General features: G+C 39.0%; 2 protein-coding genes across 4 annotated transcripts; one reads left to right on the forward strand and one right to left on the reverse strand.

The window, feature by feature from the left end:
* Window positions 1-3,103: 3,103 nt before the first annotated feature.
* On the forward strand, window positions 3,104-4,487 carry sfr1 (SWI5-dependent homologous recombination repair protein 1). 2 transcript variants are annotated; one of them, XM_046401199.1, is made up of 4 exons: window positions 3,107-3,476; window positions 3,622-3,775; window positions 3,884-3,993; window positions 4,092-4,487. In XM_046401199.1, exons 1-4 carry the CDS (start codon window positions 3,384-3,386, stop codon window positions 4,278-4,280), a joined length of 546 nt encoding a protein of 181 aa, XP_046257155.1. In that variant the 5' UTR covers window positions 3,107-3,383; the 3' UTR covers window positions 4,281-4,487. The 2 variants fall into 2 exon arrangements, with proteins under 2 accessions (XP_046257154.1, XP_046257155.1); XM_046401198.1 differs by having other exon boundaries at window positions 3,104-3,476; window positions 3,622-3,993.
* cfap43 (cilia and flagella associated protein 43) lies at window positions 4,380-19,080 on the reverse strand. 2 transcript variants are annotated; one of them, XM_046401184.1, is made up of 38 exons: window positions 18,925-19,080; window positions 18,478-18,731; window positions 17,935-18,031; window positions 17,656-17,823; window positions 17,332-17,482; window positions 17,005-17,149; window positions 16,780-16,862; window positions 16,477-16,608; window positions 16,259-16,375; window positions 16,073-16,150; window positions 15,801-15,949; window positions 15,520-15,623; window positions 15,237-15,386; window positions 14,812-14,972; window positions 14,456-14,620; window positions 14,243-14,373; window positions 13,326-13,491; window positions 13,103-13,213; window positions 12,357-12,434; window positions 11,725-11,850; window positions 11,549-11,653; window positions 11,328-11,444; window positions 10,623-10,814; window positions 10,188-10,394; window positions 9,893-9,979; window positions 9,579-9,659; window positions 8,762-8,890; window positions 8,536-8,655; window positions 8,160-8,267; window positions 7,841-7,927; window positions 7,672-7,760; window positions 7,353-7,563; window positions 7,018-7,130; window positions 6,658-6,817; window positions 6,216-6,380; window positions 5,014-5,094; window positions 4,784-4,937; window positions 4,380-4,692 (listed from the first exon to the last, which is right to left on the reverse strand). In XM_046401184.1, exons 1-38 carry the CDS (start codon window positions 18,951-18,953, stop codon window positions 4,517-4,519), a joined length of 4,977 nt encoding a protein of 1,658 aa, XP_046257140.1. In that variant the 5' UTR covers window positions 18,954-19,080; the 3' UTR covers window positions 4,380-4,516. The 2 variants fall into 2 exon arrangements, with proteins under 2 accessions (XP_046257140.1, XP_046257139.1); XM_046401183.1 differs by having other exon boundaries at window positions 10,623-10,817.
* Window positions 19,081-19,087: the final 7 nt, after the last annotated feature.

Raw genomic sequence — 19,087 nt, forward strand, 5'->3', positions numbered from 1 at the left:
GGCACTCTTTGTGTGTGGTCGGACAAAAGAGAGGCAGCTCAAGCACTTCACTGGATTTTATCTGTGTTTATGTACCTGGATTCTTGGCTTAGAGAAAGTGATACTGAGCAACTGACAAGAGAAACGGGAGAGAAACTGACAATTTATTTTCAGCCTCTTCCCGGCTGATTTTGGCCTTTTTCAAATTCTCACCTACCAACTTGTATATACACTTTGTTAATATTTGTTCAGCTTTTTTGTTACTGTTTTTAGCTGCATGACCATAGTCTTCTTATATGGATTCACATATTTGGCCAATAAACTGATTCTGAGTCAAATAGAAAACTCAGCTTGAGCTAAAACAGTAGGATTATGTCCACTGACAGAAAAATAATTAGCAATTACTGTTATAATCCCTTCAGGTTATAATCAATCAATCAATTAAACAGACAATCAGTCTTTAAAGGAAAAATCCCCAAAATTCACCAGTTCACTCCATCTTCTAAATTGTGAGGACTTGCAGTTTGCTTCGTCTAATGAAATAGCAAACTAATCTTTAGGTTTTTAAGTGTTGGGGGGAATAAAAAAGAAATTTTCAGCAAACATTTGATGAGCTATTTTTTGTTTGTTTGTTTGTTTCAATTTTTATAAATTTAATGATTAACTGGCTAATCCAGAAAGTAATCATTAGATTCACAAAAATAATCGCCACACTAAAGCTTTATGTAACAAATATGAATAGAAAGAGAACAAAATGAGCACAGAGAGAAGAACTTGCTCGATGTGTCATAATGTAAAATGTTTTTTCCAAAATGGAAAGACTATTATTTCTCAGAGGAGTGCAAGTTTTGATTAACAACCACAGTCAAAGTGCATTATTTCATCATTAGTTGTTATCACTCTTTTGGCAGTGAGACCAAACACGCCTCATTCGGGACGATATCTCTAAATGTGCAATAACCACAACCATCCAACTATGACAACAATTCAATAGGCTACAGGTCAAACTGACAATTCAAAAGCACTTTAATATTCTAAGTTACTCACACAAGATGTTCTGTCGAGCCACAGTAGGAAAACCATAAGTGTAAAACACTGGAGGCTGGATTCCATTTTGCTCCTTCGTTTTCAGGGTCTTTGAAAGGTTCTCGCTGACTCAAGGTCATGATGTACTGGGATGCTTGAATTGAAAGAACAGGGCCATTAGTTAGTTATTAGTGACACCTGTTCTTTACCTTCCTTCAAATGGAAGACAAGTAAAAAAGTCAGGTACTTGATGCACTTGGTGTTAAGCTGTGAGAACAACGTCAACGTCAACATCGTCTAGAAGCAGCTGAGGCTAACAGTTTAGCGGTCTAGTGAATGGATTATGTGATGTAGGAAATGACGAACGAAGACCTACTAATAACGAGGCCCTCCTGAGACATGTTGTAAAATTACAGAGTTCACAATATATTGACTTATCAAGCACTGAAAACTGAGCTTCCTCCACCAGTTTTAAAAATTCTAGAAACACGTCACAACTCATGAACCCGGAGCTTTCAGAAAATTTCTACCTTCATAAGGACTCTTCTCTTGAACAAGATTAATACAACCCCAAACGAAGGCACCGTGTGACACATAAAAATATCTGCTGTGCAAAAGGTCTATCATACCAGGCCAAAAGTGGCCTAAAAAGCTGCAGATTCACTACATATCAGTTTGTTTTATCAGTATGATCATTTGCATGTTTGTCATTCATTTGCACCCATGGAAAACAACATCATCAAAGCAAGTCTTGCATTAGTAAGTAATTTTGTGGCTGTGCCATGCAGATGGGCCTCGTGCCACCATTTAGAAAACATGGGAAGTCTGGAAGATAAGGAAGTGCTTGCAGACAAGACACTGGCACCACATGAAAGGGAAATCTTCAGTACACAGAGATAGCAGAGTATCACCTGGAAATCGCAATAACCTACTGACCCACAATACCAAACACCTTTTCAGCCAAACACATAACAGTCAGATCTTCTCCATTAAAAAAGGAACTTAAGAAAAACAGTTGATGTCAAGAATCTGCAATATTTAACAAAGAATTTAAAACAATCTGTGCTGCTTCCTCACAGGAGACACAATATATTCCTCAACTACAAGAACAAACCATATCAGATATGAAGGAGACAACATCATCTTACTTATGTTCCACATGTGCATCTTGAGGAGAACTAATGCACTGCACAAACATCATATAATGCACTCACATATGTGAGTGCATGGCATTCGCTAAAAGAGCTTGCATTCTCACTCAGCCTCTCACATAGCCTCTGGATTCACTGCTATAACAACAACATAAAGAGCATGCACAATATTTGATGTTGGCTATTCAAAAGTAAGAAAGAACAGAAAATGGTCTCCTGACTCACACATAGTAATTATATTGAACCCTCAGCCCTGCAAGATTCATCCATATAAAATGTTAAAAATCCCCATTCCCTCGGGTGTGTAACATTAGACTGTCAACTACTGATGTTCAAGTCAGGGCAGGATCACGTTTTAATTCACACCTTTCTCCTTACGGCTACAGAAAAACACACACATTAAAAAGCAGGATAACACAAGAAGCACAAGTCTCAAAACAGTTTCAAATTGTATGAGTTTCAAGTAAATCCTTTAATAGAGATGAATGCACTGATGAGAAGAGCTGAATCACAAAATGACTCAAACCTGGTAACCAGGGTAACCAAGTAACAGTGTTTCAACACTAAAGCCTTTTGACAAGCTCACAAAGAATTCACTTTGTCCGTGTTAATTTTAACTTCCTTTCAGCATTTTATGTTGTTAAAATGTATGGTATAGTGGGTCTGCTTTTAATGCTACTAAACAAGCCAATACTTTGTTATTGTAATAAGCAAATAACATACCTGTAGGGATTTTTTGTGGGAAAAAAAAAGAAAAGTATGTAAAATGAGTCTTGTGGACATGATTTGGACTATGAGGACTGACAGGGAAATACTGGGCTTTTAAAATTGCTACAGAAGAGCAGAACTTGCTGTTAGAAACAGAAAGCTTCTCCTGTTAGAGAGTCTCTGGTTGGGGGGAACCTATTTAGCCGGAAATGACTACAGTTCCCAAGAGCCTCTTCCGCATCGCGTCATCAAATTCCGTCCAATCGCTGCCTTTGGAGGTTTTCTTGATCCGCAAAAATGAGGAAAAACAGAGAAATCTGCATTAGCTATTACAGTTTAGTGATTTAGCTGGCGTTCTTGATCGAGTTCATCAATACGTTTGGTTACATGCGGGTGTTATTTTCGTCTTTCGTGTTTGTTACGGGGTAACTATTTGATTAACGTTAACGTTAGCTCGTACTTGTTAGGCTAACATAGTCACCCTGACGTTAGCTCACATGAGTGAGAGAAGTTTAATCGATGGAGATCACTCCTAAAGCAGCCAAACAAAAACCGGTGTATTCACCTTGTAATTCAGTGGAGTCAAGCCCCTGTCAAATTAAAGAGGAAAAGGTAGGCCGAAGTGCACGTTAGCAAAGTAATATCACGTCAAAGTGATTCACCGTCACATTTGCTTAGAGATGATACAATGTACCATTACCATACCAATGATGTACCACTATTAAGATACCGTGTTCATTCGTTGTCTTTTCTGCAGCATCATCAGAAGCTGAGTTCGTCTCTGAAGGAGAGGCTAAAGAGATCAAGGCGCTCCTTCACCTCGCCCTTTTCTGTGGCTAAACGTCTTTGTGTTGATGATGAAGAGGAGGAGGAGGAGGAGGAGGATGGCCGACAAGTTTCAGCAGATTCTCGTGAGACAATTAATAACCCTCCACTGATCATTCCCAACGTAGATGTAAACAGAAATGAGGCGAGGTCGTGGAGTGAAAGGTTTTGTGGACGCATTCCCAATCCAACAGGTCCTCCTTTAGAAGACTTTACACAACAACGAGACCAACTGAAGAAAGAGGTTAAAGACAAGGCGGAGACACTGCGCAGACTCAAGATGGTTCAAATGTACAGGACCAAGGTACCAGCTACTTTTAAGTTGTCTTAATTGCTCCTAACATGAACATAATGGGATTTAAGAGATCATTCTTTATGACACATTCCTGCCTGTCTCCCTAGAATGATTTAACACAGCTCCAGACCTTGATTGACAAGTGGCGGAGATGTGCTCAGGCTGCGCTGTATGAGCTCCAGTCAGATGTCCCCATACGTGGAGGAAAAGCCAGCCTGTCAGAGCTTATTGACCTCTTTGGTCTGGATGATGGCATTTTACACTTTGACCGCGCAGAGGAAGACTTCACTACCTAATGAATATGCCTCATAAAACACATATATCATTTGTTTTATCGGTGCACAAAAATACTACAGAGGAACAATCCTACTCAAAGTATAAGTGTTAACTAAGTGTTGTTGCTGATAAACCGTTTTCAGCTGTTGTAAAGTTGTACGTTTGTAAATTGCATGTTTAGTTAACGTGCACAAAGAGAAATGTAAATAAAACCTGTGTTATCTGTTGAAGAGATTCCTTTTTTTTTTTTTTTTGTTCAGTTGTGTTTCAGTTTATCAAGTGAAGGAAAGTTTTTCATCCTCAAACGCTCGACTTCTGCCATGAGACAAGTCAGTTCCTCCGCCTGTGTTCGGGCAAGGTCTTCCAAGTTCCTCCTCTGAACGATTTCCTGGTAGCGCTCTTCGATTTTAGCTGCTTCATTTTCCTCAGAAGCTAAACACCAAACAACCCACGTTATCAGTCTGAACAGGCTCTACAATCTGCTATTTGTTTGTCATTAGAGCTGAAATTATTGTATTATTACCTATTGCTTCATAGATGTGTCTCCTCTCTGCCACAGTCACCTCCATGTTAGGTAGCTGCTTTTCTACAACTGCGTTCTTCTCTGCTTTCTTTGCTGCCTGTCTGTTAAACTGTGCAATCTTTTTCATTCGATGCTCCACACTCTGCAGATGAGTCTGAAAATAAAGAATAAAATTAACTTGACGGTCAGATTTAGAAGATACACAATACAGAGCTGACTTTTTCTGGTACCTTTTTCTGAAAAGCTATAGTTTTCTCCAGAATGGAAACTTGCTTGGACACACAACTGTCTCGATCTGTCTTGTTGAGATACTGAAAAGAAAAGGGAATAATCGGCTTGTATGAGATGAGAAGTCAGGAGAAGAGATGGAGCAACAACATAAAGCATCTTAACAGGGTTTTCTATCAAGTGTCTACTCTAGCTCATGTGATGAGAGATCCCACAACAGTCCTGGCAAAAAAAATGTTCTCAGGATGAATTTATTTGTATTCAAAGGGGTTTTTTTTTCTAGGTTTCAGGGGCCTAAACAATGAGAGGAAGCTGGATGCCACGCCTAAGCAGGGCTACCTGAGTCTTTTGCCAAAGGAAACTGGCATTCAGGCCTGGAAACATGATTTGTGTGTGCCGAACTCATCGACTTCACGGTGGATGACTCATTTGATCTTTGTGTATTCTTTTCATTTCTCAGCCACTGCCTTCCTATTATTTTTTTATATCAACAACATGAAATTCCTCGTTTTGTATGTGTGTTTAAGGGGTTAACGGACTGCACCCAGAGCAAAATATCTGCCTGTCGAGTTTAGTCATCTGTATTTAATTAAAATGCCTGTTCAAGCCTTGGATTTAACTTTTCTGCCAAATGAAGCAGAATAGTTTTTCTGTTTTCCCAGAGTTTTGAATCACTGCATAAATGCAGCTGAAGTATTCAAATGGATATAAAGAATGCGCGAGTGTAGTTTTCAACTTGTCTTCACCTACTGGGTAAAAACAGTTTTAAAGGATGCAAGAGAAAAATGGGGTGGGGAGTTTGCGTCAGTAAGGTGTGTATCTGTGATGATAAAGGATCATCCATCTGTGCTTAGGGATGGAACCAATTTTCTGCTCGCGTAACATCTGATGTTGCCAAAACCAAAATACCTACCTTTACTGCTGACTGAGGTCTGCCCAGAAATGCTAACAGGGTCAGAGTTTCACCCGAGATTCATTGTTATTTCAAGCAGATGCTGTACCTTTTGAAAGCATTCGACATATAATTACCATGTCAGAATTAAGTACAGGGCAAAATCTGTTCACACTCCGGGGGCATTATTGGTCAGAAAGAGTTACTTTGTACTTATTAGCCAGTATTTGACTGAGAATAAAAAAAAGAAAAGCTGCTGAGAAAAGCTGCAAAAAGCATAATTAGTGTGTTTAGCATCTTGATTACACTCACATCCTGCTGCTCTTCAGACAGCCGTAACATCTGGATATCCCTCGCCTTATTGTTGAGATCTTCAATCTGCATCCCCAACATCTTGTTCTCCCACTGCAGCTGGATGATGCCCTTACGGAAGTCTTTGCACTCCACCATGGAGGCTATCTTCTGCTCTCCAAGTGTCTGATCACATAGATAATAATCATTTCACAGCCGCAGACATTTTCATAATTCATCTATTTTACCACCACTTGAACATGGCTGAATTTGGCACCTTTAATCAAACAGAAACTTATTTGTTAGTTTTGTATTGAGATTGTAATTACGTACAAATTGCGTACGCAATTATAACCCATGGTGTTTTTTGTATATACTAGATCCATCATAACAATGTAAATCCTTGTTTTAAAGAATCTATGTTTTGCAATAAGACTTTCTGTGTTTGGTGGTACAGACTGACCCTGATGGTTGTGTTGAGCTCCTCCACCACACTCCTGTGGTGAAGTACAGAATCAGTGTAGTCAGCAGTCAGGTCTGTGGTAGGCACCTCCACCTGGCCCTGTTTGAGAAGGACCTGGACCATGATGTTCTTCAGGAAACAGTTCTTCTCTTTATGCAAACTAGGAGGGAGAAAACATAACAAATACTAACAGAAGATCATTCTTCCATAGAGAAATAGAATAAATTATACCGACTCACTTTTTACTATTGTTAAAGGTTATAGAGGACTTGTCAAATGCACTTGGCACTGAAGAGCTTTTCTCTCAGGTTCACTAATGGATTTTTAATTTGAAAATCAGAATGAAAAGAAACGTCATACCTCTCAAGTTCATCTGAGAGATTTTTAATTTCCTGCTGGGCAATCTTATCCTCATCTCTCCTCTTCAGCAGGAATGCCTGCATCTCAGCAAGAGTCAAAGTATTAACTTTTACCTGCAAAGAAAGAGTGGATATCTCTGAGTGGAAAACTCTTCTGTAAAGTGGAAAAGCCTTGTTGACGAGTGCAAGTAGTAGTGTGCAGATTGAGAATTTGTAGTGTGAGAAGCATCTGTATATATTTCTTTGAATCAATCTTTATGGCACTGTGTTTGTAACTGAATTGATTTGTATAATATCCTTTTGTCAGTCTTTAACCTGTCCGTGTCCTCATTTTACCTTATGCTCACTCTCCACTTTTGCTCTGCGAACAAGACAAAACCTCTCCCAGACTGATAGGTTCAAGCCTTCTGGTATATTCTCTGGAGCATCCAGCTCTTCCATGGCCTTCAGCATTTTGCTGAGTGCATCAGGAGCCAGAGAGCTGCACAGATGCTGCTCTTTAAAGAGGTGGGAGTTATTGTCGGTCTGGGTCCTCGTCTTTTGAACCCTGAGGCATAAAAAACAGTCTGCGGCAAATGCTCAGTCGTTTACAATTTACGAAGTGGATATATGACATAACTTTCGTGTTTGTAACTAAATGGTGAGTTTTACAAACCTGGGTCTACGCTTAAACAACTTATATAGGTGATCGACCACATGGCTTGGCACATCAGAGAACTCCTTCCTGAATTCTTTGTCCAGAACCTTGAGAGACATGAATACTGTATTATATTGTGTATGTGCACTTAGTGTCAAAATGATCAGTATTTAACCTGCTGGCTTACTTTGTCTTCAGCTACAATTCTGTCATAGGTTTCATGAAACAATTCTAATTCTTCTTCGTGTCTCTTCACCTCTTCCCCAATGTCATCCTGTGAGAGGAACACGTGTCAATAAGATAAGATGGGAAACAGCGACCGACAGTTTTGAAACCTGAACAAATCGAGCGTGCCACTCAGGTTAGCTCTTGCAAAACACGTCTGAGCGAAGGGAATATTTTTATACTATAATTTGGAAGAACACCAATGCTATCCACTCAGGTTTCTGACACTAAAGCTGGCGGTCATAAATTCCTTCAACATTACTTTGTTCGAGTTTTCTGACCTTGTGTGCCACAGTGTTTTCAAGTTTAAGCTTGAGCTCCAGCTCTCGATTTCTCATCTCCTCTTCCACCTGAACTGAATAGACAAGATAAGTAATCTTGAGCTCTTCCTGTAAAATACATGAAAGACAACATTAAACAGGATTCTTTTTAAGGTGTCACATGCACAAGATACCATATCTTCTAATTATCAAAAAGGAGACCGCAATGAGAAGAAAGGGCTCTTCGTCTTTTGTGAGGAAAATGAGAAAAAAAAGCAAAAGTAAAACAAAAGGAATTAATGTGATGCAAACTAATTTCACGTGTCCACATAATGACTCTGTCCCTGTGTGACATACATGCATGAGTGTTTGTGTGCGTGTACCTGAGTTGGCTCACCTGATATATTGTCATTTCACATTTCAGTTTCTTCTCAAACAACTTTCTCAAAGATTCATCAAACCTCTCGGTCGCATCCTTGGTGGACGTTTGCAGTTTTTTCATTTCAGTTTCCAGTGACTGCAATTAGAGAGTTCACTAGATGGCTTATATTGATCACTGATCAAAACTTAGTGATATTTCTGGTCACACTAAAGCACAGCTGTGAATGTACTGACTGCGATACCTTTTTGTATTTCTCCTTCTCCTTATCCAGGTCTTTGGTCTTCTTTTCATACTCTTTATAGATTTTTTTCTCCTCTTCACTCCAGTGGATGTCAGCTTTGGTCAAAACAAACTCAGGCAGAGGTATTTCCTGCGGAGTCAATTCAATAGAAACTATGTGCCCTTCATGCTGATTTGTCTAATTCAACTGACACCAACTTGAAAAGAATTTAAGTTTAAAAAAAAAGCAAAGAAAAAAAATTGACACATCATTTGTCTAAAAGTAGAGAATTAAAGGCTGCAGTGAGCCAGTGCAGTGTCATGTAGTGTTTCCTGTGTTGCTCTCTGTGACATTTAAAAAGTATTTAATACACTGTGATGTAATCACATAATAAATGAACATATTATAATGAAAATTAATAAAAGTCAGAAAAATACATTTATATTAGGACAGACACAGAAGCACAGCTATTCCGATGTCTTGCTTTATTTTACCAACAGCCCCAAAAAACCCAAAGATATTTAGTTTAATATCATTTATGAAAAAAAGAAATAAATCTTCACATTTGAGAAGCTGAGCCCAGAGAACAGTATTCTGAGTTGAAAAATGACTAAGACAATTATCAAACAGCTGATTTTCTGATTAATCCATTTATCATAAGAGCTGTGATTTTTCTGTATCTATATTAGCAGACAGATTCAAGCCCACTGATTTAATAAAAATAGACTTGACCACATTCTTGACAGCTTTTTTACATCAGCCTGGTTTCAACTTTTAATCTGACAGTGAAAGTGAAAATTTCACATTCAATATAACAAAATGTAAATATTTGACCCACCATTTTCAAGATGTCCTCTTTTTTCACTTCAAGCACCCCATCCATCATGTGATCCAGTGCCCTGTCTCTCAAGCTATCGCCCTGGAACAGAAATACAAATCCTCATCAATATGACAGAAGTAAACTTTTATTCATGACTTACTGTATGTGCTGTATATCATATAGACACATAGGATTAATATATTTCATTTCAGTGTGGTATAGGACTGTTAAATTTACTCTTCATCATAAATGCATATTTTACATATGGAAATATTTGAAGAATTTGTAAACAACAGCCGAAAAACAAAAACACATGCATTATGGTAGCATACCTTGGCAGCCAGGCGTCTTTGCTCTTCCAGCTTCTTCTTCTCCTCCTCCTTTTTCTGTTCTGGGGTGAGGTACTTTTCTGCTTTTATCTAGAGATGGAAAAACTTTTTTTTTTTCCTGCATATCTCTCTGGTTGACAGTGGAAAAGGCATCTCTGATTATGATAATCACATATAATTTCATATTTTGCTAAAAAAACAAACAAAACCACAAAGCAGTTCAGGATGTACACTTTGTTTGTTGAACTTTCTGTGAACTTTGTCAACTGTTAAGATGTTTCATGCGTAGGTCAGTAACCTCAGAGTCGTCCACAGTGAGAAGCCTCTCTGGCTGCTCGCTGTTGGTCAGACTGGGCTCCCACAGCTTCTCGTTCGTGTCCAGCTCCAGCATGATCCCCCTGATCTGTCTGTTCCTCTCCCTCACACGGCGGAGCTCCTGCACTTTCTGTGTGTGCAAGGCCTCAAAGTCTGCATTGAATGCTGTCTTGACTTGATAAATCACATCCTGCATTTGGAGTTTGACAAAGAAAAATTTAACAATAAAAATTGTTTATGACCACGATGACAATAACAATTTATAACAGTCAGTTCTTGTAAATCACTGATTTTCAGTGCTCTTTATTTCTCATCTTCATTTCATCCACTTTTTGCTTAAGTGTGTGTTTTGGGACATTACTGCATAACATAGAGTATCACACTGCTGAGATCCAACAATTTCTGAACAGGTTCCCACCTGTAGTAGAATTATCTGGTTGATCTTCTGTTCTGTGGTTTGCAGACTGAACTGATCATAGATGTAGGGATTTGAATATCCTAACTGAGTGGAGAAACTTCCGGTTAAAGCAGCACTCTCTGCCTCTTGGCCTTCCTCCCCCTGCTCTTCCTCCTTCGCACTGGTCATGTTGGAACTTTTCTTTACGCTGTCCTGCTGGAGTTGAAAGGTGGGAAAGGATACTTTGAATGAGAGGGCTGAAATAAGCGATGCGGACTGAATCTGTGGCCATAAGATTATAAACATCATCCCAAGAATATTGTAGTGAAGAAAATGAGCATAACAGCTCTTTTGGGGCCACATAGCCATAAATCTAGAAAGGTTTCAACACTGGTGGACTGGCTCATATTCAAGCATTTTAAAGAGTTACAACAGTGAATGGTTGCACACAGGGCTGTCATTGCAAACAGTACATTATTTTCCAGCCGAAAACCTGTTTCAGCTTGAATGATTTTGCACTGGATTGTATTGCTGCAGCTTTTAGAAACTTTAGAAGTTTTATACATTATTTGCTGTTACTTTGCATACTGGCTTTGTTTCACATTAAAAACAGTTAACGTACAGTATGTCCTAACTCATTTCAACTGATAACATGGGCTTGCCTTTGTAGTGTTAACTAGAATTTAAAAGACAGACTGTCCAGGCCTGTGCAACAGTTCTGCTTACAGTGCAAGCAGCCTTTTCAAACTTCCTCATATTCTGAACCCTGCGAAGCTCCTCCACCTCTTTCTGTGTTTGCTCCTTCAGAGGGTAGTTCTTCACTTCATATTCAGAGTGGAAGGCCTGTGGTAGACAGCCAGAAGCGATTTAAAAGTCTTAATACAAATCATAACATACTGTGTATATTAAAAAATGTCTGTCTATGTGTTTGTTCCTAAGTCACTTACCCTAATGGCCTTGCCTTTGACCTTCATGGAATCCCAGCATTCTCTCTTGAGGACGTCACGGAGGTAACATTTTTCTAAAATCTCCCATTCAATTTCATTTCTCACCTGTAAAGTGACCACATTAAAAATTACTGGCATCGTGACCTTATTGCATTCATGTTTGTGTGTTTCATTACCCGAATGACCTCCTCCTCCACCATGGCCTCCAGTCTCCTCTGCTCCTCAACATCCAGGTTGAACTCGTCTTGTTCCAGACGCTCGATATCAGGGAGGCTCTCATTTTCGCGCATCATGTTTTGGACCTGACAATACAGGAAACTTAGTGTAGTCATCATATTATTTGTCAGAAAAACTTTTCACTGTTTTGCACCTCTATTTTACAAATGTTAGAAATGTAACTTGCGTGTAAATAATATGCATTTTTCATGACTGAAAGACTTTCAGTTTGGTGTTGATTAGATGATATTTTCATTACTTATTTACATATCAATTTGTTGTTATTTATTCATGTATTTATTGCCAGAATTACACATACAGCTTTTATCCTTTAGCTTTTGAGTACTTTTTGATGAAGAATTTTTTACACCCCCCGCCCTGATAGTGAGCTGCTGCATGTAATTACAGGGATAAGGCTTACTGAATTGAAAAGCACTTACCAAACATGTTTAATGATACAGTATTTGTGCTTACATGCGCTATGGGACTTTGTTATGTCAGCAAATTTTATGCTTGTTATGATATTTTTTCTTGCTCAAGAGCTTATGACTTAAGGGAGGATTGAAATAAACAAATATGTGATAAAACTTACAGTGTCTCGTAGTTCTTTGATGGCTTTCCTCAGGTTTTTCTTTGTCTCGGAGTACTGCTCATTGTCTGCTTTTATAACCTGCTCAAAACATAAAGATTGAAAACAAGTTAAATGTTTCAACTAAAAGTACTGAATGTACTGAATCAGTGTTAAAGTTTGTGGCTTTATATCAGATTCTCAAAGAATCGCAGCAGCTACTGAATAAACCTAAATGGCAAACAGCATTTAAATTATGCTCAATTTGGAGAAAGATAAACATGGAGAAAGAAAATAAATTATATGCTATCCAACACTTCATCACTCAACACAAAGAAGCTTTATTGAAACAACACTGAATACAGATGAGTCAGATTACAAAGCATGTTGTAGCAGAAAAGCTGTCTCGAAAGTGCCTCTGCCCGTTTCCCATGAGTGATTTTCAATGAGGTACAATACCCACAATTCAAAGAAAACCTGCCACACCCTCGGTATCAATTTATTGTTATCAAGGGGCTTAGTCAGGTGACAAAGTACTGAGCTGCGTATCTGCTTTATAGCACTTTACCACTTTATAGCACCTTACAACTTGCTAATTGGTTAATATTCTCACTCACTGACTGAGAAATTGTGCACCAAAAGCAACACAGCAAGACATCAGACACAAGTTCATAGGGCTGTTTCATAACTAACAGGTGGTAGCGACACCAGACAAGTATCAAGTATCATTATGCAAACACCACTAATACTACAACATGTTGGTCACTGACCGCTTCTCTTTTGCTTTCCAGCCAGGTGGGGACTGAAGGTGGAGCAGACAGCAGGTTGTGATAACTCTCATCACGCTCTGTCACATCCACAGTCTCTGCTCCAACACTGACCTACAGAGTGTTAACACATATATTAGAAATATATCACACAGATATGAATAAATAAAATCATTTGCGCTGATACATTGCATACATTGTTAAAACACAGCAGACTATCATTTACCTCACTTTCCTCTTGTTTTTCAGTGCCAGCTGTAGACCTTTGTTCCCATTCAGGACAGTCGATGAGGACGGCATTCTCTTTACTGAATATTTTTTTCTCGAAATGATGCATAGACAGGCTGTGCTGAGTAGCTTCATTCACCTTACCAGCATTAACACCTTTGATTCTGTATGAAAACATTGTAAAATATGTAGGATATATATATGACAAAAAACAGATATACCTATTAAAGATTAATTATGGAGGACTGATGATGGTAAGTTGATCCATAAATGCAAATAAACAAAGACATTATTGTCCACAGATCCCATGAAAAGACCAAATTAGCAGTTCTTAGTTCTTCTCTCTGTAACTTCCAACTTCCCTGCCGTGTTTGTGGAACTCAGGAAAAAAGCCCATTTGTTTCTGAGTAAGACTTATATTTTTAAAAAGAGGCAGCTAATATTTCATTTATTGTTTCAATTCTCAAAATAGTTTATAAAGGTATTTCATAAAACAGCACTTCATTTTTTAGCAAATGTTACTCAAACAGGAGTCAACAGTGCATGTGTGGATGACAGTTTTCAGCTGTGACTTTGTTGAGCTAGTGAGTATTTATGGCAGCAGGGTTGACCCAACTGACCCATTTTAGACTTCAAAACAGGAGTGTCCAGGAGCTAACAGGGTAGACAGATGTGGGATGTGAGTGGGATCTGATTCAGTGGGGAGATGGGGCTGTGAAGTTTACTGTATCTTTGTTTTCCTGCAGATTATGAGTCAACCCACCACTTCAGTTGTATTTACTTTCAATTGTCCCTCACAGCGAGTACTAACGGAGGAAAAAATGCTGTTGGCATTACTACTGCGAGCAACAGTTCCCTCTACTGTTCACAGCGGTGCATTGTGCAACATGCATGAGAGACTGCTTGCTCTTTTACCTGAGATCAGTGCACACAAGAGAGCCATCTTTAAAGCCGGCAGTCAGGAGTGTCTGGCTGTCTGTAGAGAACGATACACTCCGTGCCCCACCATCACGGCATGAATGACATTGCAGCTCGACGTACTGCTTCTGTAGGTGCAGTATCAACATTATAATGCACACAACAGACAATGAAAACATTATGCAAACATTTACAAGAACCTACTCCTACCATAGAAGCAGTTTCTCGAATGCACAGAAGGCCATCTCTGCCTACAGAAGCCAGCCATAATTGATGTGGAGACAGAACAAGAGAGGCAGGGCCCAGAGGGTGACCCCTCACTTCCTGCTCCGGTTTCAGCTGGACTGACTGCTGACTGGAAACACCATCTGTGCCCTGGAGAGAAAAATCAACTATATTCAACTGCATTAACATACCTGAGACAACTGCTTCTACAAACAAGTGCCATGTTTTAAAACACAAGGAAGTGCAATGATAGTTTTTCATAATAGTATCAATGACATATTAGGTGGATGAAAACAAAGAATAAGGATCTTAAAAATTGGACACATGAGGCTGCAGTGAACCTGTGGAAGTTGAAATCGCTGAAGAGTTTTCTTCCTGTGGCAGTAAGCAAAGACATCACTGACTCCCAGAACACAAGACTCAACTGGATGAGGAACTTCATATTTGGACACTTGGAGGATGTGATTAGACAGGCAACCATGAGGGTTTACACAATCTGGACCTGCAAGTCAGGAAAGGCACATAATAAAGGTATTAAAATGTAAATAAATGAGTTAGAAGCATAATACTGGGGGATCCTTCTATAGCTGGTGTTGGCACTTTTGTTTCGAGAATAGAAGATCTGCATTAGCTTAAGCATTTATAGAAAATACATCATGTACAGAATGATTCTATAAACACTTTTATACTGTATATTACAACATGTGTGTGGAACAATTCTCATTTGCAGCCCCAAATAAAATACGGTACTTCATCAGTGCTATACCTGCAAGGTCCTTCACAGGCAGAGAGAGCACTATGAGCAGGCTTCCATCACGATTTCTGCTCTCCTGTCCAGTGCAAAGTGCAAGAACTTTCACCTGCTCGCAGTCCCTTTTGCACTGAGTGGAAAGTGATAAAATGGGTCCAGGAACAACTGGAAAAGAAAACCAAATGACAAAAGGATGCAGATGAGCTTCGTCTTGATCAACATGTCTTTCTGTATTTAAACATTAACTGACTAAATACACTGTTCTTTTCAAGGTAACATGTTAAAGTAAAATATCTACCTGTGTATCCTATGACTGAAAACCTCTTTGATGGCTTTGCATGTAGCACATAGATATGTGAATCTGAAGCACCAGTGAGAAGGTAGTGCCCCTCTTGATCAAAACTGTAAAAGGAACACACACACACACACTTAAGAAAGACATTTTAATTTGACCTCATGTCCGTAAGTGTGCATGTATGTGGGATACTTTGTTACAGTACAGTCCATCCATCCATCCATTTTCTTCCACTTTATCCGAGACCGGGTCGCTGAAACATAACATGGATGGAGGATACTTACACAAGGTGATCTACAGGAACATGGTAAAGATGAACCTGGTGCACCAGGCGAGGCTGCTGCTCCCTGTTCAGGTCAACGAAGAGGACATTTCCTGAAGCTGTTCCAACAGCTGCATATTGTGCAATGGGGCAGCAGGCCAGACTTGTCACCTAAACAGACAAATATTACAAATTTTAAGCTTTCATCTAGTCTGGTAACTTGAATAATTTGATTTGAATCATTTTCACATGTTCACTGATATGTCCTGAATCTCCTGATGTTGACAGTCTGACCTCAGTTTGAAGAGACAGGGAACCGAGACGAATGCCATTAGGGGACCACAGCTGCAGTTCTCCAGAATCCCTCACTGACTGCAACCGGCAAAAACATAAACATCACAACTCACTTAAAAGACAATAACAGAAATTACCCATGCCCTCAGGAGACACTGTAATTCTTAAGCAACTCGAATGTTTTACCACACAAATTTTCTTGTCAGTGCACAAGAAAGCTGCTGCCACGACGGTGCCACTGAGAACATCCAGGACCTTCACCATCTTGTCTGACTGGATTGGGTTCAGTGTATAAATTTGCCCCTGAAGAACAAGAAGTCTGTTAGATTCTCTTTTCAATATACCTTTTCTCTCATGTAACACGCTATTATTTGACAGAATAACCTGTGTTTTTAAGTACTTACTGTATTAGAAGATAACAGTAATATTTCATAGTCAGGGGAGCACATGGCAACAGTGACAGGTCCTTCTAATTGCCATGTGTGTGTGATGTGGATCTGAGTCCCTTTGATTTGCAGACGGTGCACCACACCTTCCTGTAAAACAAAGCCATTTTTAAATTCTTTTAAATCAAAGTAACTATTAATCCTGATGCCTTAAACTGCATATCTGCTTGTCAATTGGATGACAAATTAACATATTATTTTTCATTAAAGGTGTCATACTCAGCAAACCAAGTATACATTAACAAGTACATGGACTTTTACCTTTCCAGCAGTGATCAAACCATTCTTGTCATGGGTTAAACCTTGAAAGTTGCTCTGTTTGAGTTCATGGATGGCATCAGCAGCTGAACAACAAAAATCAATGTCAAATGTCTTTTTCATTGCAGAGTAAAATTAGGAAATAATTATATATATATATATAGAAATGCTCCCAGTGCATTTTTAAATATCGACCACATCCCAGTGTCCCAGCGTGTGTTTGTTTACCCGTGGGATTGAAGAGGACTGAGACAGAGAGGCTCTCTGTGTCAACGAGAAGCAGGAAGCCTTCAGCACAGCCCACATAAAGCTCTGATGTGGTTGTCCAGCAGATGGCGGTAGGAGTTAGTCTGGCTTTGGTGCAGAGTTTAGTCTGAATAAACATGTGGGGATGGGTAACAGTTTACATTTTGCCTTTGTTTGTGTGCCTGATAAACCCACCCAACAAATAGACTCATAGTTCCAAAAATCACAGCTCACCAAAACAAACATAATAATGGATAAACCTGTATTTATTTTGTCAGTATTAGCATATAAATGACAGTAGGACAATACCACAATGCTTTCTGCCGTGTGTCCCTTAATCCCCGAGATGGCTGTTGGAGGCATCTCTGGACCATAATAGGGCAGTTCGTCGCTGACTGTACGAGAGGTGGACACCAGTCTCTCAACAAAGGAACCATCAGTTGCTGGAAGCTCTATCACACTGCAATACAACATAAATGACAAGCATGTGCATAATATTGACACAGCATGTGTTTTTTAGTCCTACTGCACTTGTGAAGGATGAATACAGATAATAAAGTTTCATTCAGTCGAATCCCACACAATACACAGAAAATTTCATGTCCATAATTAATTTAAATTTTATCTATCTACCTTGGTTTCAATACGTGAAAGTTGGCACTCTTCTCAATATTCCAGATAGTGAGGGTTGTAGTGCCCAAAGCACAAAGCTGGAGCCAGTTCACGGGGTTGAACACCAAAGAAATGATATCATGCCCAGCTTTCGGTTGTGTACAAATTGGCTCGGCATTTTCCCAGTTCCTACATCATACAGACATGGCTAGAATAATGGAGCAGCTCTGCCTAAATAAATGTAACTGAAAATATGTAGCAAACAATACATAATGCTGTGTTTCACTTTCACTGGCTTACCACACTGTTATCATGTGATCTGGAATAGAAGAACAACAGCCCAGATAAGTACCACCATCACTTAATGTGAGAGATGTGTAGTCCAGCTGCGCTGTTCCTAGAAAAACAATCAATGGTAACTATTTATCGTGACAGAGAAAATAAATGGAGGAGAGAACACACATCAGTAACTCAATAACATTTTGGAAGAAAATTACATTAACGCAGTGTCGTAAGAAGAGTACAGTTTTTAGGCACTTGTACAGATATTTTATCTCACTGATCCTGTTATAGCAACACAAACAGAATTCAGTATTTTCAGAATCTCTACCATCGTTTTCATTGATCATGATGACATTACACTACAACAGTAAAATACATAATGATACATCATATATCATTTAGAAGACCAAGTACCTTACTTTTGTATTTTTACTTGAGTAGGATTTTTAATGCTCGACTTGTAATGGGCTTCTGCAGATGATAAAAGCAACCAACTGAAATGTTATGGCAACTCCATACCAGTAGATTTAGGTAGTAGTCTCCTCTGAGATAATGACTTACCTTTTAGTTCATTCTTTAACTGAAACTCAGGAAAATTGTACACAAATATAGATGGGGAAAGCTTTTGCTCAGAGAAAGCAAAAATCCCATCATTGCCATTGGCTGCCAATGCACCAACTCCTTTGCCAGGACTCTGAAGCACATTTTGCATTTTTGTTTCCAGGTTGAGGAAACAGATATGAGTCCCACATGGATAACATACTGTTTTATTGTCGGCAAATTCCATATTCTTGCTTTTAAAACCTTGTATCCACCTGGTGGGAGTAAAACAGACAAATATTAGCTAGTTGCAGTTTGTACCTCTTATGTCTTAAACATACGAGTCACAGAGGTGCTAGCACTGGAGCTAAATAGTTAGCTTGACTTCTATGGACAACTTTGGTGATAACAATACATAAAAGGTGTATATAAGTACCATAGATATGTGTATTTTTGCGGAAAACATACCTGACATCTAAACTTCCAATACCATCCATTTTGAGATAAGAAGAAAAAGTATATACAATAGAATAAAGCTTTTTACAGCAACTCAAATGACAAACAGACGTTGAATCATTGCGTAACCATGGCAACCAGAAGACCCGTCCTTTTATGCTATTGGCTGATAGTT

The sequence above is a fragment of the Scatophagus argus genome, chromosome 10 (genome assembly GCF_020382885.2).
Source record: "Scatophagus argus isolate fScaArg1 chromosome 10, fScaArg1.pri, whole genome shotgun sequence".
Taxonomy (NCBI): Eukaryota; Metazoa; Chordata; class Actinopteri; family Scatophagidae; genus Scatophagus; species Scatophagus argus.

Excerpts from the sequence above, each read along its gene's own strand:
- sfr1 (XM_046401198.1), top strand. The coding sequence starts at position 3,384 with ATGGAGATCACTCCTAAAGCAGCCAAACAAAAACCGGTGTATTCACCT. Across the intron at positions 3,477-3,621 it reads GTCAAATTAAAGAGGAAAAG|CATCATCAGAAGCTGAGTTC; the intron begins GTAGGCCGAAGT and ends TCTTTTCTGCAG. Across the intron at positions 3,994-4,091 it reads TTCAAATGTACAGGACCAAG|AATGATTTAACACAGCTCCA; the intron begins GTACCAGCTACT and ends CTGTCTCCCTAG.
- cfap43 (XM_046401183.1), bottom strand. The coding sequence starts at position 18,953 with ATGGATGGTATTGGAAGTTTAGATGTCAG. Across the intron at positions 16,863-17,004 it reads AGTCCTCTTCAATCCCACGG|CTGCTGATGCCATCCATGAA; the intron begins GTAAACAAACAC and ends TTTGTTGTTCAG. Across the intron at positions 9,980-10,187 it reads TCACTGTGGACGACTCTGAG|ATAAAAGCAGAAAAGTACCT; the intron begins GTTACTGACCTA and ends TTCCATCTCTAG.